Genomic DNA, 25,178 nt, shown 5'->3' with positions numbered 1-25,178 from the left:
AGCCTCTCCTCACAGCACTTGTGCTCGAGTCCCTTTCCCAGCCTTGTTGCTCTCCTCTGGACCTGCTCCAGGACCTCAATATCCTTCATTTGACGAGCGTTCCCCACATTTGGTGTTACAGATACTGGGAGACCAGAGAGCAGCGCGCTCTTGCTTTGAAGACCAAAGCGATGCAGAAAACGGACCAGGAGCAGCAGGACCCGATGGAGTATCTCCAGTCTGATGAGGAGGACGATGAAGAGAAGAGCAGCTCTCACTCAGCTGCCTGCCTGCGCCGGCTGCAGGAGCAGCGCGAGCGCATGCACGGAGCGCTGGCTCTCATCGAGCTGGCAAACTTAGCTGTGGCACCCCTGAGACAGTAGATGGGAGCACTCTCTGCCTACACAAAACGTTACCTGCTGGTGTCACTTAACCAGTTAGATCCCAAGCATAAGCTAAGCACCTTATTTGCTTATCATAGGCTGCTATTCTGTAGAATTTATGAAGAATGTTGTTGCCCCCGTAACGCGGGGTGAGAGAATTGCACTTTTGATAAGATAGAAGACATATGTAAAGTTTATAAGTGTTTTGTAAATATAGGGTTGACAAATTTATGTGTCTTGGGAAGCTAGATTTTGCAAGGTTAACTCATTTATTTGGAGCAGTTTTCACAGGAAGCACTTTCTGAACAAAGTGTTCGCAATTAGCAGAATGGTACATGTGGCCAAAGAAGGCTGGCAAAAAGAAAAGCATTTATCTGACTATTTAAGCAAATTTATAAAAAGCAATAGGTCTGGGGATACTGTTAAACAGCAACAAAACTGTGTTTTTCTAATGTCAGTATGTCTTTACCTAGTATCACCAAGGGGAAAGGCAAAGGTTAATCATCTCAACTTGCAGTGGGAAAGGAACTGCTTCGTGCAGGAAATCCTAAGGTTGTTCAGTATCTTCACTGTGACTGCTCAAGGTATGAGGCTTGACTTTGCTGCTTTACATTTTCTGATTTGATTTCAGCAGAATCTCTTGGTAGCACTTGTTATTCCTAACATGTGACGTTGGGAACTTTTGCACATTGTTTTGTCTGAAAATGATTAGTCTTGCAAAGTCTAGACAAAGTTAAACAATTGGTAATATTTTTTCAGATGTTTTTTGACCCTGTAGTGGTTTGGCACTTGATTTTGTTGATAAAGGGGGTATTTACAGGGTGGTATGGATTTCTAGTTAACTATTCCAGATCTTCTATTAGCAAACACTAAGTTTTAAAGTATTGCTTTCATATGATGATCAGCAGATATGAGCCTCCGTACTTTTTGTGCCTAAAGCCACCTTACTGCTTTATTTCAGGATAACATGCCAATTTTGTGTTCACTAACCATAGCACAGCTATCAGTTAAACACTGCAGGAAAGTATTCACTATACAACTAGAAAATAGGCTTCCGAAGTTACAAGTGTGTTAACAGTGGGATTTCGTATATTTCCCAAATAAATGAAGTTACAGAATGCTGCCTAGTACTCAGATGTTGATATAAAATGTTTAACAGGGTATCTTGTCACTTTGGGAATGCTGTATACTTTTCAGTAGCATTGTCTCATGGTGATCTTTTTCCATAATTTTCTTTGAAGGCAGCCAGAGATTCCTAATATTCTAACAAAACTTTGTTTTCAGATTGGACTTCTTGTTGTGTGGTTTTGTTGTTGGTTGTTGTTATGAAGCTACTGCTTAAGGGGATATTAATAATGTGCATTTACTGACCTGCTTGCTTTAACTCCTTCCTTTTGTTAGAGGTCAGGAAATTCAAATGAGAAGGGAAGCTTCTTTCCCTCTCACTTAAACAAGAGGAAGAAATAATTTTATCAATCACTTGGTAAGGACTGACCAGATGCATACAGCTGTTCCAGAAAAGTAGAGTGGTTTTACACCAGGAGCTGCAACTAGTGAAATGTGTTCTCTGATAACCTGTTGTGTTTGAAAATCTCATTAACCTAGTTCATTTAAATCTTGTATTGATGCACTTAGCTAAAGAGTAATTGAATAATTAAAATAAAAATCACTTTCATTGAATGTAAATGATTTTGCACCAGTGATACGGTTTAATTTTTGCTTCAGCTTCTGAAAAAAATAGAAAACACTAGTCATACTAGGCTTCTTAGCCTATGTAAAACTGGTAATTCATGTGTGTAGGTTTTGAGTTTCTCAAAAAAATTACATGCTGTTGACTGTTAATCTGGCTTCATGCAAATAATCTGATCCCAGAATGAGCCCTGGACTTAAATCCGTTGTAGTTCTGAGTCATAACTGAGAATTGCTCCTGAGTAGTGTTTCAAAGGGCAGGAGACTCTGTAATTACCAGCCAGTTGCAGACTGGTGTTGTAACTTCATTAGGATTTTTTTTTTTCCTAGTCAGCTGTAATGCTTTGGGCAACTTGCAGGATTTTTCCTCAAAAACAACAAGTACACTGAATTGTAGTTGGCTGTAGACAAAATTCAGACAGCTGAAGCAGTTCTGGATCATGACAAGTTTTGGGTAAAATACCAAGTAAAAGAAAAACCCAATGTGTGTAAGACTGCTTTTTGTTTTATTAAGTGATTACATACAAGGAGTCATGAAAGTGTTCAGTGCTTTGAAAGATTAAGTTGTAGTTTGGCATGAGTTAAAGGCAGAAGAGTTGATGTGCTGTCATTCTAATAGATGCTTTGAATAAAAACTTTAATTTTCAGGTTTAATGTGTGCTGTTTGGTAATCCTTTAAGTATTCAGCCTCCTCCTTGTTTCTGTAGTGCTGACAGCCCGACTTGTTGCAGAGGGTGAAGGTCCAAATTTGACCCAAGTTAAACCACCCGAGGCAAATTCTGTAGAGCGTTTTTTCACAGTTCGACAGAGCTGTGGGAGTCCCGGGGGCTGCTGGAGCCTGTCCCTGCCGCCGTGCTGGGGGGCTCGCACCTCTCCCTGGCCCGCGGGCGAGTGCCCGGAGTGCGACTCGTTCCCACCGGGATGGTTTGACTCCAGCGGGGGCTCGGCGGCACTGCCGGGGGGTGGCCATGAGCCTCGGGAGCCGCTGAGGCGGAGTCGCGGCGCCCCGGGCTTTCACCTCGAGTCCTCTTGCTCGCCGGCCGAGCCGCCCACAGCCGGCCCCCCCGAGCTGGAGCCCCCACAGCCGGCTCCCCACAGCCGGCCCCCCCGAGCTGGAGCCCCCACAGCCGGCTCCCCACAGCCGGCCCCCCCGAGCTGGAGCCCCCACAGCCGGCTCCCCACAGCCGGGCCCCCCGAGCTGGAGCCCCCACAGCCGGGCCCCCCGAGCTGGAGCCCCCACAGCCGAGCCCCCACAGCCGGGCCCAAGAGCGGCGCCGGGGCGGCAGCAGCGCCCCCTCGGGCGGGGCCTGGAGCCGCCGCTCCCCGGCGCGCCCGGGCCGCGCTGCCGCCGCCGTGCTCGGGGCCGGGCCGGGGCGGAGGAGCAGTAGCAGCAGCCGCGGGATCAGGAGCGGAGCGGGGCAGCGGCGGGCCCTGCTCGGCCCCTCCTCGCCGCCATGAGCGCCGGGCAGGCCGCGGGGGAGGCGGCGGCGGCCCCGGCGCTGCCCAGGGTGCTCTCGGCGCTGTTCTACGGGACGTGCTCCTTCCTCATCGTGCTGGTCAACAAGGCGCTGCTCAGCGCCTACAGGTGAGCTCAGCCTGCAGGTGAGCGCCGGCCAGGCCGGGCCCGCGCGGTCCCGGCCCGAGGGCAGCGCTGCCCCGGGAGCCGGGCCGGGCTCCCCGACTCGGACCGACCCGTGCCAGAGTGTGCGGGCACGGCGGGCCCTGCCGGGAACGGCGCGTCCCGCGGCTCTGCCTCCCGAACGGACTCGTTGCCTTCCTCCTTCTCGGGGGTAGCCAGAAATGAAAAGTGAACTTCATAAAATTGCTTAGTCACAAAAACACTGAAGGACTCTGAGTTGACGGGGCTAATTCCCATCGTTCCGCATCCCGTGATGTGGAATCGTTGTGATAATTGGCATCGTGTACCACTGTGTTAACTGCAGACTTCTTGCACTTTCCATTCTCTTGCAGCTCGGGGAAACAGAGGAACTTGAGCATTCCTCTCCAATTCATATTTCCCATCTGGATTAATACTTGGACTTCGATGATTCTCGTGGGTCCCTTCCAACTCAGAATATTCTATGACTGTCCTGTGGCTGTGATTTTTCTCACCGTTAATATATTTTACTTTATCTTTGCTCTAGTGTTTTGTGGTTTGGCTCATTATGTACCAAAATCAGAACAAGAAAAAAAAACAAAAGGAAAAAGAAAAGTTATTTTGGCTGTTATTTTCTAACGTTCGCTGCTATTGGAACACACAGGAACTGTGTATAACATCTCTCAGCATGCAGATGGAGAATGGCCAGTTACTGCCATACTTTGAGTAGTTTTAACTTGATGTACATTAAGGGGGGGGAAGTGGAGACACTCAGGCTTTTCAGGTGTTCTGCTTGAGTTTCTGCCTTCCTGTCTTTTGAGTATCTGAATCCAGGGATATCCAGGGACCTGCGATGTGGATACTAATTAGTATTATTAATATACTTAGTATTATTAATATTATTAGTATTACTAGTAATTAGTTCTCTAGAACTAATAATTTAGTATCCAGGGAACTACAGGCTGGTCAGTCTCCCCTCAGTGCCTGGCAAGATCACAGAGCAGGTCCTTCTGGAAACTATGCTAAGGGACATGGTAAATAAGGAGGTGATTTGGCTGCACAAAGGGCATATCATGCCTTGACAAGTTTGGGGGCCTTCTACAACAGGATTACAGCAGTGGTGGATGAGGGAAGGGCACCTGGACTTGTGCAGGGTATTTGACCATGTGACATTCTTTGCCTCTAAGCTGGAGAGACATGGATTTGATGGATGGACCACTTGGTGGATGAGGAATTGGCTGGATGGGCACAGTCAAAGAGCTACAGTCAACGGCTCAGTGTCCAAGTGGAGAGTGATGAGTGTTGTCCTTGGAGACAGGTGCTGGGACTGGCACTGTTTAACATCTTTGTTGGTGATGTGGAGGCTGGGATCAAGTGCACCCCCAGCAAATTCGTGTAGTTGACACACTGGAGGAAAGGGATGACACCCAGAGGGACCTTGGCAGGCTCAAGAGGTGGGCCTGTGTGATGTTCATGAAGTTCAGCCAGGCCAAGTGCAAGGTCCTGCCCCTGGGTTGAGGCAATCCCAAGCACACATACAGAATGGGAGGAGAATGGATTCAGACTAGCCCTGGGGAGAAAGACTTGGGGTTGTTTGTGGACAAAAAGCTTAATATGAGCAGGCAATGTGTGCTTGCATCCCAGAAGGCCATTTGTATCCTGGGCTGCGTCAAAAGAAGCATGAGCAGCAGGTCCAGGGAGGGGATTCTCCCCCCTCTGCTCTGATGAGACCCCACTGGAGGGCTGTGTCCAGGTCTCGGACTCCCAACACAAGAAGGAGCTGGAATGAGTCCAGAGGAGGACCACTAAACTTATCACAGGGCTGGAGCACCTCTGCTGTGAAGACAGGCTGAGAGAGTTGGGGTTGATCAGACTGGAGATTCTGAGACATTATTGTGGCCTTCCAGTACCTTAAGGGTGCTACAAGAGAGCTGGAGGACTTTTTACAAAGGCATGTAGTGATAGGACAAAGGGGAAAGGTCTTAAGCTGAAAAAGGCAGATTTATATTAATGTTAGGAAGAAATTCTTTACTGTGAGAATGGTGAGGTACTAGAACAGGTACTAGAACAGGTTGTCCAGAGAGGCTGTGACTCTCCATCCCTGGAGCTGCTCAAGACCAGGCTGAATCAGGCTCTGGGCAACCTGGAATAGTGGAAGGTGTCCCTGCTCATGGCAGGGAGCTGCAGCAAGGTGATCTTTAAGGCCCCTTCCAATCCAAACCATTTTATGATTCTATCCATGCTTTCAGCTAAAGCTAACTGAAGCTGAAAGGAATGGTAGGATTTGGTAGGAATGCAGCCCTTTAGCAGACAAGGGATGTTTCTACAGCATTTACCCAGGAATCTGATTTTCACAGAAACATATTACTAGTACATTTGGACTGTAGAGATAAGCTTCCAAGTTAGGGCAAGTGCAAGAGATTTAAGTTACTAATTACTGCATAATTTGTATGTGAGGCCACTCAAAAAATGATGCATTGTTAAGAGTTCACCAAGTGTGTTACCTTCACTTACAAATGTCCCCCAAACTATTAGCAGTTTAGAATTGACCGCCTGTGCATTTCCAATATTATCTAGATTGTGTTTTGCTGTGTAAATAAAATATCAGGACTACAATAAGTGTAGCCCTGAGCGCTTCTGAAACACAGGCCCATCATTCTGTCAGTTGTTGGTTTTGGTATTAAATTTAAACTTTTTTTTTTCCTGATTATTGTTTTTTCATTCCTCAGTATTAAATATCTGTCAATACTTTTCAGCTTCCCATCTCCAGTGTTCCTTGGAATCGGACAGGTATGTTCATGAGTAAAGCGTATTTTACATATTCGTTATTTTATAAGTTAAACTAATGAAAATAGAGTTAGATTTCAGAGGGCCAAAATCCCAGTTATACTGAACTGCTTGTCTTCTGGATTAGACAGACTATAAGGAACTGTAATTTGCTTTATGGAGAACTGGGAAGTTGTAAATTCAAGTCAAAATTATTGCCTGAAAAGAGTCACGTAAAAGACTGGGAATGCCATTTATTTCTCCTATAAAGTTCAGCAATTAAGAGATCAGGCCTTCAAAACTGCCAAGGTTTGTTCTAGAAAGTGCATACATCCTGTAAGAGTCCTTGAGCATTTGTGGATTATATTAGATATTGCCCCTCTTTGTAGCAAAACCATGTATTTCCTCATAAATATGTCCCTCATTTCCTAACAGTTTTGCAATAGCACCAGCACAAAATTTTGATTCTCTGTTGCTTTATTTGCAAGTCAGAGTACTGCAGCAGAAATGTTTTTTATTTTTTTTGTTGTCAGGAGGCATCGTAATAAAACAAAGTAAAAAAAAGTTCAAATGTTTGCAGGCATGGTCTGTAAAGGAGAATGTGTGACTGGGGTCACTGGGAAAGACAGAGCCTTGAAGCAAGCTTTTTTTTATTTAGGCAAATACATTTTAAAGAGGATTTGCTTTCTGCCAGGGTTGCATGCCAGGGGGTAGTGAGGAAGAGGTTAAAACAGGGTACTACAAGCCTGAGGTCTCTGCTGTTCAGTGCTGGAGACAGTAAAATGTCTTGTAAAGTTTTTGTGAGTGGGAGGGAGAGTTTTACACATCCACACTGATCAAGGAACCTCAGATCATGTTTCAGTGGAAGACTACAAAATGCAGCAATAATCCATGTGATGCTATGGCTTTGTTTCATTGCAGAACCTAAGACTTAATGGTATTTCCATTTTTTTTTGTTGACTGATCCTTCCAAGATTTCCCTGCACACTTTGTGAAGTGCATAAAATATGGTATAACACTTCAGTCTGCAGAACATGACTCCCCTGCATTCTCTAGATAGTCAACTACTGTATTTTTGTATAAGGAAAATTTTACCTTTTTTTTGACTCCCTGAGGACAGCATTAACACTTGTGGTGTGATATGCGATTGCTAAGATATTCATCTTCATTCTGTCTATATCTGTATTATTTCTTCCTGATATTATCTACAGACTGATCAATGCACAACCACTGTCTTGCATTAGCAAAAAAAAAAAGCTTTACGAGTGGTTTTGCAGACTAAACAACTCTTTGAGTAAAAATCTCATGGTTAATCTGGGATTGTGTCCTGTTTTATTTTTCAGCTCCCTCTCAACATGCACTGTTTCACAGAGTGCCACCAATTTTCTTTAGATAGGAAAGTGCATGTGTATATTTTACTTTTAAATAAATAGCTGGCAAAATTGGTAAGAATAAAGTTATTTCAGTTTGTTAATTACATGCTGTGTTGTTCTTTGAGAGAAATACAGAATACATAGCATGTGTTAATTGCATGTAAAGATTTTCTTTGAAGCAGTTCTTTTATTCATATACTACAATTTTGCTCTTACATGACTTCTTTTTGTTTTTTCTTCTTGTTTAGATGGCAGCCACTATACTTATCTTGTATGTGTCAAAATTAAATAATATCGTTCACTTCCCTGATTTTGACAAAAGTATACCTGTGAAGGTAAGAATTAGGTATGTCTTGATATTAATAGCAAGGAGTTATTTCTTATAGTGGCATTCTTTCCTATGCAGACAAAAAAAAATTACATTTGTTTGTCAAGTGGGATTATTTGTATCTGTGTTTTGTTTAATATTGGATTTGATAGTTTTAAATTCTTTTCGATATTCTTGTGTGTTTGGGCTGTAGGGATGAGCTCTGTTTGCAGAGAAACCTGGTGCTATTTGGTTATAGAGTAGATGGGAAAGCATGCTGTACCTTCATACAGCTGGATGAACTCTTTCATATTCCTGAAGTGTTTTCCTGACGTATTGCGGTGGTTTGACAGCTCTCTGTGGGATCAGTGGGAGATATGAGTTTGTGAAATACTTTTGCACACAGCATGAAGGGGGAAGGGCTGCTTGGAAATCTCAGTGGAGCATGTGATGAAACAATAGGAAAAGAACATGTGATAGACCAAAAGCCTGAACAACAGTTGACTCCAAATGTAAGATTTATGTTCCATAGGAGGGGCTAAGATAATGCCCACTGAAAACACTGTAGGTAGCAGCTAGGTGCATTGTACAGACCTTAAGTGTATATGGTCTAAAGAAGCAGGCCAGAGCAAATAGGAAAGGATCTCCTGTTACCTCAGTTTGGGAACTAGGATGTGAAATGACTGCAGCAATGATCCTTGTAGATTTTTGCACCAATGTGCGATGTTGCTGGAGTTTTACTCTGATGCATTAGCCCGTGAATTTGGGTCTTGTTCCGTGGTGTTGGTTGGTGTTTGCTCAGAGGTACAGAGATAGTTTCCAGCTCTGCTGCAAGGCTCAGATATTGTGTCTTTTCAGGCCAGCATCTTCATTGCAGAATCTTGTCTTGTCCATGTGAGGTTTTCTATGGATGTCTTGCAGACTTGTTCATTCTTAATGCAGGTTGAAATTATTGACATTTCTGCGTGTAAAAAGTCTTGGAGGAAAATCCATGGTGTCAATCATAAAATGGACAATCCTTCTTTATTCCAGAGTAAGAAAGAAGAAGGTTTCCCAGAGGACAGCTTTGAGTGCCACATATAAGCAACTTACTGAGACCTTGAGAAGTTCCTTCCCTCCACCTCCCTCAGTCCCACTGTGCTCCCTCTCTGCTGTTGCCTTCACTTTAATGTCAGGACAAAGGCATTAGCACAACACAGCTCCCATTTTCTTTATCCTAATAATTTCTGTCCTTTGAAAGATTTCCCTGAGTGGACTGGGAGCACCCAGGACTTGCATATTGCTGGATTTGACCAGTCACAGTGAATCAGCTGGATTGCTCATTTCTTGTTTCTTTACTTTTTAAAGGACCCTTAGACCAACTCTTCATCCTTTTGACAACTTCTGCTTTGACACTAAGATAATCATTACTTTTCACTCCTGAAATGGTTTATGTCTTCAGTGCTTTCAGCTAGAGTTTTAAACTAGTGAAATGCTTATTTTAGCGATGAAGCTTTAGAGTTCTTGACTCTTTTTAAGTATATGATTTACTTATCTCTGGTCTTGTGCTGGATGTTGTAATTTTGTCTTTATAATGCATGAGTTTTAGAGGAAAGATAATATAATGTCTTCTCTTTGTTCGGTCTATATATGAAATAAACCAAAATGTTCCCAAAAAAGTCTGCAGAAGAGATAGTGCATTACAAAATTTTTGCAAACTTACATTGACAAGCTGAATATTTATTGTTACTTATGCTCCTGCTTTCTTTGTAGTCGTAACTTTTACTGTTACTTTCACTCAAAAGTTAACTTCAATTAACTATAGTTAACTTTTACTTCACTTTTCTTCTCACTTGCTGTAAAAGAAATGAAGAATTTTTGACATAGATAAAATGCAGCCCACTTCTCTGTATGCTTTTCCAGCAGACCATGTTTTATCTCCTGAAGCTTGTGTAGGAACAGCAGCAGTTATTAGGATAGAAGTCTGTTTTGTCTTCCTGCCATTCCAGCTCCAGCTGACTGACAGTGAATGGGACTGACTCTACACGCTACCTTTGTCCTCATTGATCACTTTAGTTGGTTTTTATCTTCTGCAAATTCCAGCCTCACCCCTTCTCTGATACTACAATTTTTCTGTAACGGGAAAATTAACAGCTTTGAATTGCAGCTGAGTATTGGGTGGAGATCCCTGGCTTCTTTTCTTAAGGCTCTGAAGTTCTGTTATGTTTTCTCTGTATTGCAAGTCAGTCTCTTTATGCTAGAAGCTATAATGGATAAAGTTTAATTTATCCCTAAATACTTATCTTTCCTTTCTAATGTCTTGCATAACGTGATTTGTTGGGTAGATCTAAACCGTTGTAGCTTCCAGGCTTACTAATATATGTGGAGTCTGTAGAGAAGCACAGCACACTTACATTCATTGTTTTATGCCAGCTGTTCACGTGCTTATTTAGCTACTGTTATTAGTATTTATACCTAAACTTAAATATTAGAATGGGTATTAATCTGAGGATATAGTAATTAAAATAAAACTGACCAACATTTACTCTAAATTGCAACTCTTTTAATGAATCAGTGAAGCTGTGGTTGTGAATGGTCACATAAATGTGAGCTGCAGATGAGTTTGCAGCATAGTCACATTTTTTCCCCTCAAAAAAAACCCTCTTTCTTGCTAAGAGTACATCTGATATGGGTACCAAATTCTATCAAGTAAAGTTTCTCAGCAGTGCTTCAACACATAATAATCTGAGTTGTGCTTTTAATTTTATCACAGTTGTTTCCTCTGCCTCTGATTTATGTTGGAAACCACATAAGTGGATTATCAAGTACCAGCAAACTCAGGTACAGTAAATGGAAATTATAAGTAGACTGTTTTTCGTCTTGTGAGGTAAAAGACTTTTCTCTTGTGAAGTGAAAAATAAACACTAAAGAAGAGCATTGGGTAGGGCCTTAAATGCATGTGGTGTCTGTCTGTCTCTCTAAACCCCTTGTGCTATTAGGAAATTCTTACCCAATCATTTGATCTGTTTACAAGGCGTCTGCTTCTTTTAAAAGGAGCTTAGCCAGGCCTGTACTGCCATAAAAATCACAATTTTTCTATGTGACCATGAAAGTGCTTCCACTTTGCCCTCACACTCAAGTGCCCAGCTTTTCATGGGTGTCCTAACCAGAGAGCTGGAAAACTCCTAAGATGTTTCTGAAGGAAGAAGCATAAGTTAAAGAGGTGTAGCATGATGTCATTGCAGGTGTTTAGGAATCACCAAGAGATGGGAAAACTACTGGGTAGTGGGGTGGTCGTAGAGCCCCAAAAGTGAGTTGTTGGGGGCTATTGCTGAAGGGCTCCCAGACTCCTGTGTGCCTGTCAGCATGGATTAGTGAGAGTTGCTTCCACACTAGTGCTAAAAAGGTGCAAGTTATGTACCCAGCATGCTGTAATAGATTGAATGACCAGATTTCCTGTGGAAGAGGAATGCAGGAACGTGGTGGCTGCATCAGGACTGGAGGATACAGCCCTGCCATTGTGGTGGTTCTTTATGTGTTACTGCAGGCTCCTAGGGGTTTGGTTGCAAGCTAAACCAAAACAGGGAATTTTGCAGGTTTATTGCGTTTCCTAACTTTGAGAGAGATGCTGGGAAAGAAAATAGAATCATAAAATCATAGAATTGTCAAGGCTGGAAGAGACCTTTAAGATCATGAAGTCAAAACTGTCAATCCAGCACTACCACTATAACCCCTGAACCACTAAACCACATCACCCAGAGCCTCTTGAACACCTCCAGGGGTGGTGACTCCACCACCCACCTCCCTGGCCAACCCATTTCAATACCTGACCACCCTAACAGTAAAAAAATTTGTTCTAGTATCTAATCTAAATCTCCCCTGTCTCACCTTAAGGACATTTCCACTTGTCCTCTCACTGCAGGCACAGTAGAAAAGACCAGCCCCCATCTCACTACAACCTCCTTTCAGGTAGTTGTAGAGAGCAATGAGGTCCCCCATGTATGACTTTTAAGTTGTTTACATTTCTTTTTATTTCTTTTTATTGTTTACATTTCTATTTATTAATTCTCTATAATTAGAGAATTAATTTTGCCTATCTAGGAACACTGGATGCCTGATTCTGCAACTTATTATTGTATGACTTCAGAAATTGTTCTACTGAAGTGACTGCTCAGGCAGACATAAAGACTTAGGCAGTCCTGTCCCTGGTAGCACTTCAGCCATTGTGAATATGAAAGTATTTTCAATCCTGTAAAAGTTTGATTCATGGGTTTTTCTTTCACTTTCCCTTGACTGTAATTTTAAATGATTAGTGTGGTATTCTAAACATAAGTGCACTATCTCCCTCTCCTGTGGCTGATATACCTCTCTTAGATTTACTATTCATAATTAATTTTTATAACAGAAAAGTAAAAATGGCTGCAGCATTTCTGCCATTAACTTTTTGTTACAGCACATTTTGTTACGATATGTGACATTTGTTTATGCTGTGGAATTCTCCATCTAGTTTGGGTTGTCTGGAAGGTGTAGACAATCCAATGTATAACTCAAAAATATCTCTTTCAAACTGATTAAACTCTGTGTTAGGATTCGTATCATTTATTAATGCAGTTGGTAGTAACTATCTTAAGCAGAGGATTAATTGGTCCATATGGCCATGCTGTCAGATTTCCAAAGTCAGATGCAAGTGTTTTCTCAATCAATAAGATTTCCAACTGCATTACTTCATGAAGATCAACCATATGTTGCTCAAAAGTGACAGTTTGGTAGTTGCAGCTGGTCCCACCTTTCATATTTCTTGTACTTGCTCTGATTTTTTTTCTCATGGGTTTGTTTTACTTTTTTGAAGGTACATCTTGTTTAATAAGCATGGTTTCTTTGTATTTTATTTCTTTTACATGTTTTCAGAGACAAGTTTATTGTCCATTCTCTAAGTTTATTATAGAAATAATTTTCACTTAACCCTGCCCATGAATTTTGAAAAAAAAAAATTTCATGGGGTTATGCTAGGTAGAAAATATCTATTAAATTCATTTCACTAATGCAGAGGGACCTTTAGAAGGTAGCCAGTTGCACTGGCTTACAAATTATCAAAGCTTGTTATTTTTCAGTGATTTGGTTATCTATTCTGTGTCTAATGTCAGACTGATGCTAAGTGATTGGATATTTGATTTGGTTTTTTACTGCTGGACTGATGGTTCCATCCTCTGTTTAGCAAAATAAGAATTAGAACATGAGAATGTTGTTAATCTGATATGCTTGGATTTTTATTTTGTTTTTTTGACAGTTTGCCGATGTTTGCAGTGCTCAGGAAGTTTACCATTCCACTTACTTTACTGCTGGAAATCATCATACTTGGGTGATCCTTTTTGTTTTGTTTTGTTTCTTTTTCATTTAAGATACCTTTATTTTAGATCATATTAAATGGATTACTTGTGACAGCTCATCAGAATATCGAATGACTGATTTTTACTGACAAATAGAGAAAAGCAAAGAAAGTGGGGGTTTTTTGAAGACACAGATACATAGATTTTAGTGAATGCAGAAAAAAAATAATCTTGCTTTCATTTACACATCTCTCTTGGCTGTTGCACGGGATTCAGGTAAGCAGACACAACTCAGACACTTTCAGTGGTTATGTTTGTGTCTCATCTGGAAGGCCCCTAATCTGCAAACTGCTTCAAACAGACAAGCCCTTCTGTCTCAAAACAGTGGTGATAGTATAAATACATCTTATTTTGTCTACAACTTCATAGTTCTATCCACATGGCTGGTGGTAGATTAAGATGAAGTCACAAGGGGAAAAACAACTTGCTGAAGCTGAACCCAGGCAACAAGAGAGTGATGGTCAAGCTTTCCAGAAAGCCCCCAAAGTAGACTGTCATCTCCTTTTGGCTGAAGCAGCAGCTGATCAGTGTGATTCATATTTGGAGATGCTCTGGTATTCTTTGCAGTTGTAAGTTCTCACAGGGAAAGCACAACTTGCTATCTTCTCCTGTGGGCCTGAAGAGTCCCACAAGCACGTGAGAAAAACATAAATCAGTGAGATTGTCATATGTGTTCAGCTGGACTACAGCCATGTGTCTGTGAGTGCAAGCAGCATCCTAACATCCCTGCTAAGGGAAGCTTAGGAGCCTGGGACAGTGTATTTCCTCAGGGCTGAAGATGAAAGGACTCCAGAGGGTCTGTGAAGGTTTATGTCAGGCTTTGAAAAGCAGTCAAGGTATGGCTTATTACTGTTGAGAGTCATTATGATCAAAGATTGATATGTCCAGAGCCTGCATACAGCTTTATTGTTGGGACTGTGGTCCACGGCTGGGCTCCTTTAACACACAGGATTTCTCCAAGAGCATTTTTCCAAGAGCACTGTACATTTTCTTTTGATGGATCTCCTCTCTCAGGCTAAGGACAGACTAAGGACTAGGGAGATGTCTCTAAGGCATATCACATGTGGTGCAAAAAATGAGTACTTAAGGCATTTCCAAACAAAGTAATGTAGATATATAAAAGAAAGAACAGCTTTACATTATGCTTTTCACTGCTTTGTGGCAGCACTGTGGTAGTGAAGAATATCATCAGCTCTGTGCTTTCCCTTTCATGCACAAAGTTTCAGTTTGACTTCAAAATAAGTATCTCTTTGAAAAACAGTCCAGATAATGTGTTGTAGGGCATCCTCCCCAGGAAAAGTGATATGAAAAACTAAGTGAGAGATACACAGTGATTTTCCCTTATTGGATTGCTGCAAGACACTGAAATATGTCCATTATGAATACCAATACACATTTATTCCAGCGCTGTTACTTTAAATCTTTAATATTTACTGCTGTAATTATCCAGTAGCAGAATGCTCATGGTGCTTTTTCAATCTCTGTTCTCAGGGGCCAAGGTCTGACAGTGTGGCACGTGGGCAATCACGTTGCTTCTGCAAGGTTATCAAGACTTTGCCCTCCTGTTAAATGTCCTGGGACTACTAATTGCTTTGGAGCTTTTCAGGCAGACAGCCATTTAATCCCCTCTTCAAATAATGAAAATGTGAACTGTCTTATTTTTGCCTACAGGAAGTGGTACCCACTGAGTATTATAGTCAGCGTGTTTGCCATCATTCTTGGGGCCTTCATAGCAGCTGGGTAAGGTTTTAGTTTGTTATATGAAGCCATTTTATGAGGGGAGGGAAAACAGAAGGGTTTTTTCCTGGTTTAGTTCCAAGTAAACCTAAGCTTAGATCAGTTACTCCGGAATAAATTGGTTTTTAAAATCTCTCTGCTGACGTCACTGGGAGGTGCAGGAATACAAAGGGGAAATTCTGGTTCCTGCTGGAAGTATTTGGGTGCTTCTATTTTTACCTCTAAGTTTTTCCATGTTTGCAGGATCATAAATGAAGCAAGCTAAAGCTGTGTGGGGAATGTTGCTTTTATTTCATGGTATCAGTGTATTTTAATATTCTTAGAAAAAGATATATTCCTGTTCTGGATAGAAAGACTGATTTTTTTGGTTGTCAGATATTGAGTTAGGTATTGTCTATTTTTTTAATCACTTTGAATAAGTTCAATTGTGAGATTAAGTTCACAAAGCACTCATATGCTGTTGTCCTGTGCTTTCTTTCTGTTTGAATATTCCTTTACCTAATTGGAAATGTAATGGGGTTTTTTGTTTGTTTCTTGGCTTTGCTGTGTACAAGGGTAAATAATTTCCATGTGAGGTGACTCAGATAGAGCCGTGTCCTATTAAGTGAATTACCCTATATCCATGAGGTAACTAGTCAAAACAGAAAGGATGACAATATGTCTGGCCTGGCTGTAACAAACCGTCAGACTTTATTCCCTAGCTACTTTTTGTATTAAAAGTAATAGGTAAGTATACTCAGTAATAATTGGAGTGGTTGTCAGGGTTGAGATGGGTGGAATTTTTCACTGAATGAAAATTGAACATTTCCTGCCACTTTCACACTGACTGCTGGGAACTCTCCAGTGGCTCATTAGTGAAGGTCTTGTGACTGGAGAAATGTAGAGTACCTTGACTTACAAAGAATGCTTGAAGCAAAACCTGTGACTTGCTGCAGTTGTCAGGATTTGCATATCCTCATTTACAGTGTCCATCTAGGTAAGCAAGGCAATGCAATGCATTGCATGCTGTTTGCTTATTTACAGTATAATGTTTCTTCCCCAGGTCTGATCTGTCTTTCAATCTGGAAGGCTACATCTTCGTATTGCTGAATGATATCTTCACAGCAGCAAATGGAGTTTACACAAAGCAGAAAATCGATCCAAAGGTAACTGTGGGGTGATTAGATTGAATTTAACATTATGACAATGTGATAACAGTGGGTTACTTGTTATGTAATTTTATGTACTTAACAGTTACGAACTAATAAACAGTTTCATTTACTTTCACATTTCCGTTGATATATGCGTCTTTAATACAGAACAGCCTGGGAAAATTTGTTATTTGAATCACTGGCCAGGCTTAGGTAAACAAACAGTATAGTTTTTAGTTTCTCCCGGGTCTCCTAGGCAGAGTTTGTGGTTACTTTAAAACCTTGCTTTTGGCAAAAAAAAAAAAAAAAAAAAAAAAAAAAAAAATTAATCCAAACCATAAATTAATCATTTACATGTCAGACTTCATTCATTTTCCTGTTACGTGTTTTCATGGTTAATTTTCAAGAGGTGGAATGAGTAATCCCTTGGCCAGGCAGAGCCTTATGTGGAGTCCCAAACAAAGCAGTTCTGGACCAGTTCTTTGGGAAGTTCCTGACTAGCTGGCATTGTACAGAAACTGTCCAAGGGATAACAGAGCAGTCATATTGTGCTGTGTATACAGACAAAGGGACTGAAGTGGAAATTAAGCTTAGTACAAAACAATGAATCCAAGGATCACAAGGCTGTGTTTTAAACTGAAATGTATTATGTCCTGTCTGCTCATTGAGAATAATGTCAGGAAGATTGCCAGAGTCATATGTAGTATTTTGCTCCCAAGTGGCTTGCAGTTCCAAACACCATCTTCCATTTTTCACAGGAGCTGGGAAAATACGGTGTCCTGTTCTATAATGCTTGTTTCATGGTGGTTCCAACAGTTATTATTAGCTTTTCTACTGGAGACTTTCAGCAGGTAAGTAGCAGTATTGCATATCTCAGATTGATAACTTTGTTTAGTTCAGGTTTTTTTCGCTTGGGAAGTGGGTGGGCTTTTTGTTTGTCTCTAAAGAGATAATTCTACCTCCATGTTATTGACTAATATATGAAAAGTGTGACTTGGACTTGCCCTTCACAGGTAGGAACTTATGATTATTTACTTAATAAGAAGGTGAATTTGTGTGGTAGTCCTCATATGAGGCTTTGTTTAAGAACTAATATATGTCTTTCAGCTAGAGCAATTTGGTTGATAATCCAGCTGCATTGTGTGTTTTGCCACGTGCTCTAAAATGAAATGGGAAATACACGGACATTTCCAGTCCTTCTCTCATTTTGGTGTGCAGGACAGATTTCTATTTAGTCTTAGTCTGACTGAGTATCACAGTCAGCATGTCCTGACATATAAAGGATCAGACCAAAAGGTTTGTGTTTTTCTGGCTCCCTCATAGACTCGCTGAGTTGCCTTTTTCTTACCAGTAAAACGAGTCTAGTCACTCATAGTCTTTTTTAGAAATGTTTGAGATTTGCCACTGAAAATTCTTTGGAGGGTGTCATAAATCACTGCTATGTTCTTTGTTGTATGTATTTGTGTCCTGGACTCACGTGATTTTGTCATTGTGTTCCTAGAAGTCTGTAATAAGTGGAAAAATTATCATTCCCTGAAAGTGATGGATTTAGTTCTGCTGTGAATGTGAAATCTCTTTGTGACATCAGTCCATCATGATCTTGAGCCAGTTTAGGAGAATGCAGCTGCTGCCCTTCTTGGAGAAAGGGCCCAAGTTTTTGTAGCTGCAAGGTTTGAACTGCTGTTCCAGCACACAGGGCTGGAGGCATTTTGGGAGACCTGGGCAGGGAAGTTTAACTTGTTGCTAAGTTTGCTCCATGGGAAAGATAAACAGTGTGCTGTGGGCCCTGCCTGATTTGGGGCAAGCAACTTAATGCTCAGTTACCTGAAAAGAATAAATATATATCAGAGAGATCCGATTTGCCTGTTGTGTATTGCATTGGCTTGGTCACTCAAAAAAAAGTCCTGTTAAATGATGCAGGTAACCAATGTCAATGTGACACACAGAAATTTAATCACAGAAAAAAGGGAGAAAACGGAAAAATACTGACGGGAAGTGAGCAAATTATTGTAGATAACACATGTATTTATCAGATTTTCAGGCCAGCTTTTATCCTAGCAGAACATATTGTGTTGCTCCATCACAGACAATGCATAGCATATGTCTTTTGCCAGTCAAAACATCAGTACCATGTCTGTGTGATAAGGACATTGCTTCTGCTCCTCTAGCTAGTTCTGGAACGATAGCTACCACCTCATGCAAACTGTAGTTTTTGAGTGTCTCATTATTCACTTCTCTTTTACCAACTGGTCCACTATGAGGACAGTTAAATGCATTGAACTGTTTCCAGTAGTAGTATAAATGATTCGTAATTTTAGTATGAATTAAATGTATTTTGTGATTTTGCACATTTTCATATTAAGCATGTTTTGTGTGTGTTTAGAGCTGATTATGTAGCACATAATTCTCTTTCTTTTTTTTTTTTAATAGGCAATACATTTCCAGCACTGGACAAATTTTTTATTTCTCTTTCAATTTGCTCTTTCCTGCTTGTTGGGGTAAGGACACAGGGGAATCAAGGAAAATGTTTTTATGACAGTGTTTCAGATTGCAGATCTCAAATGTAAGACTCACTAATAAGTTATGTTAGAGTTCAAAGAAAATGTTTTTTTTCCCCCCAGGCTTCTGTTGGGTCTTTTAAGTATTTCTGATGTTTGAAATAACCGTTTCAGTACTATCTGTGTTGTTGACCTCACAATAGAGTGAGGTAACAGCCTGATATTTAGCTTTGTACTTTCTGTACTCTTTCTTCTATCTCTCTTCTGATCATTTAAATGTTTTGCAGTTAATGGCATGTAAGTCCTTCAGTACAGGAACTGTTTCAGTGTGTTTGTTCTGTAAAGTAGCTGAGGAACGTGTGAGAGACTCAAAAGCAGTGACCCAATGCTTTGTTCCTGCTGGAACTGCAGAGTCAAAGGAAGAACAGAAGAATGAGTTGCATCTTGTTTTCTCTTCCACACATCACCAACTAAGGGGTCAAACTAATTTCAAGTACTGACATTTAAAAAGCACAGAGAAGAGGGATGGCTCTGCTAGAGCTCAAGCATGTATTTTGAATATTCTGGATACATACATCATTAACTTAAAATACAAATCCACAGGTTTGTTTTTTTTTTTTAGGGTTTGAAACAGGTGGGATTGAAGATCCCAGAAAAATACTGATCCAGAAAATGTTGAACATCTCAAAGTGTTGCTAAACTTCTGAGCTCCCTGGGAAGAATTTATAAAATTTTCTCTGTTGTTTAGGTTTCTCTTGATGTATTCTACTGTCCTATGCAGTCATTACAATTCTGCACTCACAACGACAGTAGTTGGTGCCATCAAGGTGAGTTATGGAGCAGAAGAGGGAAACAAGAATGCTCAAATAGACAGGGAGGAGCATTGGCTCAGCAGTGAATCTAATTATACTCCTCTGAGATGGAAAGTCAAAATGAGGGCTAATAGTGAGGCACTGCTTGTGCCCAACAGGGTCACACCACAGAATGACTTTGTTGTCTTCCACTGAAGCTCATGTATGCCCTAGAAAGCAATGTTAGTGTTGGTTTATATTTGGGTTTTCTACAAGAATAACTCGAACCACTTTAATTTAAAACCATATATTTAACCACATTTCATCAGGTACTACCTGCTTCTGTTCTTTTGTTAGGTTATTGTGTGTTAGTCAAGGTGGTCTGCTGCAAATGCAGGTGAACTGACACAGACTAAGCTGAAGTAAGGAGCATATTCCTTTTTGTTTAAAACTGATACAGACTAAGCTGAAGTAAGAGCATATTCCTTTTTGTTTAACTACCTCAGCCTCTGTGTGAGAATTTGTGTTCCAGCTGAATGGACTGTTTCCTTTTGGTTTGTGCAAATTCTGGTCAATTTGATCAGCAGCAAAACATGAATGTCTTAAAAAATTGGTTTCTTAAAAACTCGGTGTCTTTACAGTCTGTTTTCTTTGACACGGTTTAATTTAAAACCAGTGCAGCTTCCTTGGTGTTGTTGAGGCCAACATGTCTGAACTGGGAACATCTCTGACTGCCCAGGCACCTGGAACAGCTTTAGCAGGAGATAAAACTGGTGCAATTGTGGGCCAAACGCTCTCAGAATCCAAACTAGTTAAGGCACAGCAATAACAGTCCTCAAGGTCATCCCTTATGTGGGTGCTAAGGAAAACAATACCTCCAGCATAGCAAAATCTGCAAAAGGAGGATGGTACTGCACTTTTTCCAGGGTTTTTTTCCCCTTTTTTGAAAGCTGGCAAGATTAATGTAGTGGTTTTCATTCTGTGGCCCTGAAAGTGTTCTTTACATTTTATATGTCTGCATATATGAAGTCAGAGCAACACAATTTCTATTTTCTGAGCTGTGATAGTCCTTGAGATGCTCTGTGCAGCTTTATAGTTGAGAAGCAGTTTATGATGCAGCAGATACCAGCAGAGGCTGGTAGGAATGATGTTGTTGTCCAGGCCAGGTGCTAAAACAACTGAAGGCAACAAAGTGTTGGTAAAGTGATCACACAGTTCTATAGCTTTCTTTCTATTTTTAGGAGACATTTTTTCCAAAGCTTGAAGGGGGTGAGTGAGAGTTAGAACCTTTAACTTTAAACTGTGCCTGTCTGGAACTGGTGCCCAGTGCTTTCAGTGCACATTTCATTGGCAAAGTAAGCAGATAACCATGTTAAAGTAATAATAAAAGAATTTTATTGTAACTTTGAAGTGTCCTTTTTATGCTTGAGAACCCAAAACTCACTTTTAAGAAATGGGATTTAAAGGGAGCCTTCCAAAGATTATAAAGAAGTAGATTTCAAAAGGTGGCCATAGCTCCATTTTGCCTAATATCGAGTAGCTGATTTTCTTTTTTTCTTTTTTTTAACCCAGAAAATCACTCTCAGTGCATTTAGAAAACATGCTGATTTTATTATTCTGTTTCATTGCTACATTATCCATAAGGCTGACATCACATGAAAGGAATTTAAACACTGATTTTAGAGTGGTCAGTAACAGAGTATATCTGTTTCCCTAGAAAAGTAATTTAGTTGATATCACTTATATTCGTGGGGATGAAACCTGAATTAAATAAATACATTACTTTTTTTTCCTTTCAGAATATATCCATCGCTTACATCGGAATGTTGATTGGTGGAGATTACATATTCTCTGTGTTAAACTTTATAGGCCTAAATATTTGGTGAGTGAAACTTGAATAGCCTTTATTTGTTAGAGCTGAAAATCTCTCAGTGTTGTTGTTTGGGTTGTTTGATTTTTTTGACCTGATGAAGCACTGCCTCAGGATGTAAAAGTACGTTACACTTAGTTAGACATGTTTTATCATGTCTGTTTTCAGGTATTGAATCGAACTGTGGTAGAGTCTTAACTGTGGAAGTATTAGTAAAACTGTGAAATTTTACTGTGTGGGATTGAATTGATTTTTTTTTAATGAGCAGCAGCTCTGAGCTGTGAGGCTTGCAAGCAAAAGCCCAGTGGTGTAGGAAGTGAGAGCACTGACTAAGTTGTGCACATTGAATATAAGTTCTGACTCGTGAGCTGTTGCTTTTGTGCTTGGATGAGCTGTTACATCTGTGTGTATGAGTCTGTGTGAGCAACTGGTGATTGATCTTTGCCTGCTCAGATGGCTTACCTAGCTCTGAGGCACTCCTAATTTATGGTAGCTGGTGTTCTTTAATCCTCTGGAAGGAAGGGTTCATACCTATGAAATGGCATCTGTAACATCAGACATCTCTGACGCTGCTGTTCATTCCCTTTTCTTTAGCATGGCAGGAGGACTGAGGTACTCATTTTTAACATTGAGAGGAAGCAGCCAGCCTGCACGACCTGAGGATGAAGAGAATGCACTTCCTGCCTCAAAGAGTTAGCCAAAGTGCCTGCCTTGAAAGGGACTGAAGATACATGTGTGCTTAGCATTGCTGAGAACTTAAATAACTATATGATGGGACACATTTGGAACTAGAAAATCTACCTCGATTGTCACAGATGTGATTCATTGGCTCAGAAATGTTCTTGCACACCATGTTTTTTACATATAGACTAGTTTAATTTCAAGGGTTTTTTTTACACCACAAGCCAATTTATAGGAAGGAATGCTATGAGCAAATCTCAAGCTGTAAATTTCTGTGTTTACCTGTGTTTGGGTGCTGTTTGTACTCACCAAGATCAGTGTCTGCCGGTAGTCTCTTGTGGCAAAACTCCCTTTAAAGACCATGAAGCCTGATTCACCATTGCCTTATGCCATGTGCGATCCTTACTGTCAGTGAAGAGATCAAAAATCCTGGTGGTGCAGACTGTTTTCACATTACCTGTGTGTGGGTGATACAGAACATATGGGGCAAAGAGCATATGTTCCCCCAGATTGTTTCCTGTGTTAGTGTTGACTAAAAATTGGGGATATGTCCAAGTGTGTTCAGTATACATTGTGTAGGCATTCCCTTTCAGTCTTTTCTTCATCCTCAATAACACCCTGGTGCTCTGCTGCAATTGGCACTGTTAAAAGTGAATCCTCATAACTTTGCAGCAGGTTCAAGGAGAGCAGGAAAATGACAGAGGATTTTTCAGTATTTAAAGGTGTTTTTGTGTGTGTGTGAGAGAGAGAGCAAGTACCAAAAAAAAGTAAATCTGTTTTTGTTTATGTGAATTTTTCTTTTAAAATCACCATCACCTCCTCTGATATTTTGTCTATATCTTGCTGCAGAGAAGTGATGCTGATATGTACAAACATAGTAGGGAGGGGAGACTGATTGGTATATGGGAGACTAACTCGTGTTTAAAATGAGAAGAAAGGCTCAGTGTCTTGTTGTGTCTTTATATATATATACAGTGAAAGCTTGTCTGGTACTAGTTTATGCTTTAAATTCTGAGCAAGAAATCATTATAAGCCTGGGGATTGCTGGAGTAGGCACAGTCCACACTTGTGATGGTCTGAGTTATCATCTGGGACAACAGTGACACTGCTCTGTATCTGTATTTCATTCTTTGAAAATATGGTTGACAATGCTTACCTGTGCCTCTGAGGATAAAGTGTTAACCTCTGAAAACATGATAGAAGCACTGCAGCACTGGAAGACAGCAGAGTAATTAATCTTGTTGAAAGTCTCAATTCCCTGCAAGCAGGAGCCAAGATTTTTGAAAATAATCAAATCAAAAGAAGATTTTGGAAGACTTTGATGTGGAACCAGCGTAGTCTAATGACTTGTTTGATCCCCCTCTGAATTAAAGCAGAGCTAAATCTGAAAAGCATTGCTCTGTGTGTAGCACATGGATGACCAGTCTGGATTAGGCTGATGTGGGTGGATCACACCAGAAGCTTCAGGGAATGACTGGGCTTCCCACTGCCTGCATAGGTGTGAATGCCAAGTGAAGCAGTGACTGGAGATACTACAAGTGGAATTTAAGGGCACAGTTGAAGTGAAAAGAGAAATCTGAGCTCTCCCAGTTGGCTAAGAGATGTGACTTGCGTTTTCTCTCTGTTGAAGGTCTGGGGAGGGAAGGATTTGCTGCAAATATTTTAAGAGTTTTTAAAGATTTCCTTTATCCTTAAAAAGTCTTCAATATTTTTGAGTGCATTCTTTTGTAGGACTGCTCTTTTTCCAGATCATCTCTACCTCCACAATCCAAATTATTGAACCTCAACCCTCTGCAGTGAGACAAGGCATTGGAAGGTTTTCATTGATTATGAAATGATTATGAGTGCCATTTGATTGCAATACTGATGAACAAACAATGGCACCTGCTAAATAAGATGTAGTTACCACCAAGGAACACCTACTGTGTGCATTGAATTAATTAATATTTTGCTGTACCTTTTATAAATAAAAATATATGAATTATGGTTTTAATAAGTTTTTTGATTTTTTTTTCCCCCTGTGGATGGACACCTGCTCTCAAGCCCATGCACAGGGCAAATATTTGCTTTCTCTATAATCAACAGCTATAACATCCTTGAGGTAGTTTCATTGGTTCATTCTGTACCACAGTGGAAATTACTTTATTTAATTCATTGTTCATGTAATATTTTTTAGGTCCTTCAGACTTAGACTTCTCACCTAAAATACAGACCTGATTTTCATAGTCTTTATGATAGTATTACTCAGAATTATTTAAAAAATACATTTAGGAATAACAAGTTGGTACTATCTAGAAGGACGTGCAAGTGCTTGCATACTTTCACAAAGCAACTCAGCTTCAGTCACTAACTATTTTCCTCTGTATCTGCAGAGAGAATGTAAAAGATGAAAATTTGCTGGTTAAAACCCTGAGAATATGGTCTCAACCAGACACAATATTGTGTTAGAATTTAGGCAATTACAGAAAGGGCTGTTTCATTCAGAACCTCAGAAATTGTGTCTTTCAGCTGATAAGATAGGAATTTAAAACTCATTTTTGTTAGATACAGCTGTTGATAGTCCTCACCTTTTCTATAGATTTCATATTAATGAAATTAAGGTTTCAAAAATTACACTGGTACCATTACAGGAGTCGAGGTATATTTACAAGGGAACATACAAAGAAAAACAGTAACTGGACTAGCAAGGAATATTGTCCTGTACCTTGATCTGTTCATACTCTAAATTTTATGGGGATTTCTAGGCAGTGGCCTAGCTCTAGTGGAGTGAGATTAAGAGACAAAAAAATATGGTCACCCAAAGAACTTCCTATCCATGCACTTTGTAAAGTTCTTGCAGTGATTCCTATGAAAGTCAGAGAGGCAATACCTCAGACAAAAACCTTGGAGTGGGCTCAATAAACAAGTCTTCACATTCTTAAGAATGTATTATTTTTCCTCTCAGTATCTAATTTACTACTAGGCCCCTGAAGTTCCATAGTCCTATCTGAGACTCCTTGTCAACCTCGGGA

At 40.5% G+C, this 25,178-nt stretch overlaps 2 protein-coding genes across 3 annotated transcripts in view; both read left to right on the top strand.

Moving 5' to 3' along the window:
- ZNF367 (zinc finger protein 367) overlaps window positions 1-2,705 on the top strand; it is a 7,264-nt gene extending 4,559 nt beyond the window's left edge. The window contains exon 5 of the mRNA XM_017821225.1: window positions 109-2,705. Coding sequence (XP_017676714.1) covers window positions 109-362 — 254 coding nt within the window. The 3' untranslated portion in view covers window positions 363-2,705. The remainder of the gene's footprint in view (window positions 1-108) is intronic.
- Window positions 415-25,178, top strand: SLC35D2 (solute carrier family 35 member D2). 2 transcript variants are annotated; one of them, XM_017821224.1, is made up of 12 exons: window positions 415-946; window positions 6,405-6,438; window positions 8,036-8,122; window positions 10,847-10,914; window positions 13,361-13,432; window positions 15,132-15,200; window positions 16,240-16,342; window positions 17,086-17,178; window positions 18,758-18,825; window positions 19,574-19,652; window positions 21,416-21,498; window positions 22,081-25,178. In XM_017821224.1, exons 3-12 carry the CDS (start codon window positions 8,036-8,038, stop codon window positions 22,181-22,183), a joined length of 825 nt encoding a protein of 274 aa, XP_017676713.1. In that variant the 5' UTR covers window positions 415-946; window positions 6,405-6,438; the 3' UTR covers window positions 22,184-25,178. The 2 variants fall into 2 exon arrangements, with proteins under 2 accessions (XP_017676713.1, XP_017676712.1); XM_017821223.1 differs by lacking the exon at window positions 415-946 and adding an exon at window positions 3,506-3,636.

This window comes from Lepidothrix coronata, unplaced genomic scaffold (assembly GCF_001604755.1).
Source record: "Lepidothrix coronata isolate B3197 unplaced genomic scaffold, Lepidothrix_coronata-1.0 Scaffold89, whole genome shotgun sequence".
Taxonomy (NCBI): domain Eukaryota; kingdom Metazoa; phylum Chordata; class Aves; order Passeriformes; family Pipridae; genus Lepidothrix; species Lepidothrix coronata.
Note: the sequence above shows the minus strand (reverse complement) of the source record. Positions and strands in the feature narration are given on the sequence as shown.

Excerpts from the sequence above, each read along its gene's own strand:
- SLC35D2 (XM_017821223.1), top strand. The coding sequence starts at position 3,506 with ATGAGCGCCGGGCAGGCCGCGGGGGAGGCGGCGGCGGCCCCGGCGCTG. Across the intron at positions 15,201-16,239 it reads GGGGCCTTCATAGCAGCTGG|GTCTGATCTGTCTTTCAATC; the intron begins GTAAGGTTTTAG and ends TTTCTTCCCCAG. Across the intron at positions 16,343-17,085 it reads AGCAGAAAATCGATCCAAAG|GAGCTGGGAAAATACGGTGT; the intron begins GTAACTGTGGGG and ends CATTTTTCACAG.